Source organism: Arachis duranensis, unplaced genomic scaffold (assembly GCF_000817695.3).
Source record: "Arachis duranensis cultivar V14167 unplaced genomic scaffold, aradu.V14167.gnm2.J7QH unplaced_Scaffold_165934, whole genome shotgun sequence".
Taxonomy (NCBI): Eukaryota; Viridiplantae; Streptophyta; class Magnoliopsida; order Fabales; family Fabaceae; genus Arachis; species Arachis duranensis.
In genome coordinates, this window is record NW_026264258.1 from 824,277 (window position 1) to 824,910 (window position 634).

Here is a 634-nt window from a genome sequence, read left to right on the forward strand (position 1 = left end):
TCCAAACTCAACCCAATTTCATGTTATGAGAATCACAATCACTCAAGTCAGTACAGTTATTTCATTAGCAATTATAACAGGCCAGGCACATTCTCAGCAGTCAGCACTCAGCAGTCACCAAACCAAGAATGTAAGAAAGAAATTCATACCTATCATCCATCCTTGCTTGAGCTTCGACATAAGACAACGCCGCAGAAGATTTAATGACACTTTTTGTGAATCTGGTGGAAACAATGTCTGCTTCAGGTGTCATTTCCTGAACATATGCATATAGGTTAAGTGCAATTCTATTTAGGGTTTAGCTAGCATGTGCCTTTTACTAATAGTAATCTTAGGCACATGTTAGCTAAACCTTTCTATTTTCTGCAATAAATTATATTATACTATGATATAAAGTGCTTGAGTTGACATCCTTCTTTGAAAGATTTAAACTATTACCATTGAATGTTTATAGATAAGTTTGATGGTGGACATCAGTCAAAGGGTTTTAGGCTTTTACCAAAGAGGTTCCAAGGATTTTGGAGATTGTGCAATAATAATCAGAATATTCTGACCAAATTATTTATAATAACTTATGTTTGTTTCTGTGTTTTCTCTCTCTCCCCCCCCCCCCCCTCTTTTTTTTTTTTTGGGC

The 634-nt window shown here is 35.6% G+C and overlaps 1 protein-coding gene across 1 annotated transcript in view; it reads right to left on the reverse strand.

The window, feature by feature from the left end:
- Positions 1 to 634, reverse strand: part of LOC107475780 (exosome complex exonuclease RRP44 homolog A) — an 8,342-nt gene that overhangs the window by 2,752 nt on the left and 4,956 nt on the right. The window contains exon 14 of the mRNA XM_016095447.3: positions 150 to 256. Within this exon, the coding sequence (XP_015950933.1) occupies positions 150 to 256 (107 nt within the window). The remainder of the gene's footprint in view (positions 1 to 149; positions 257 to 634) is intronic.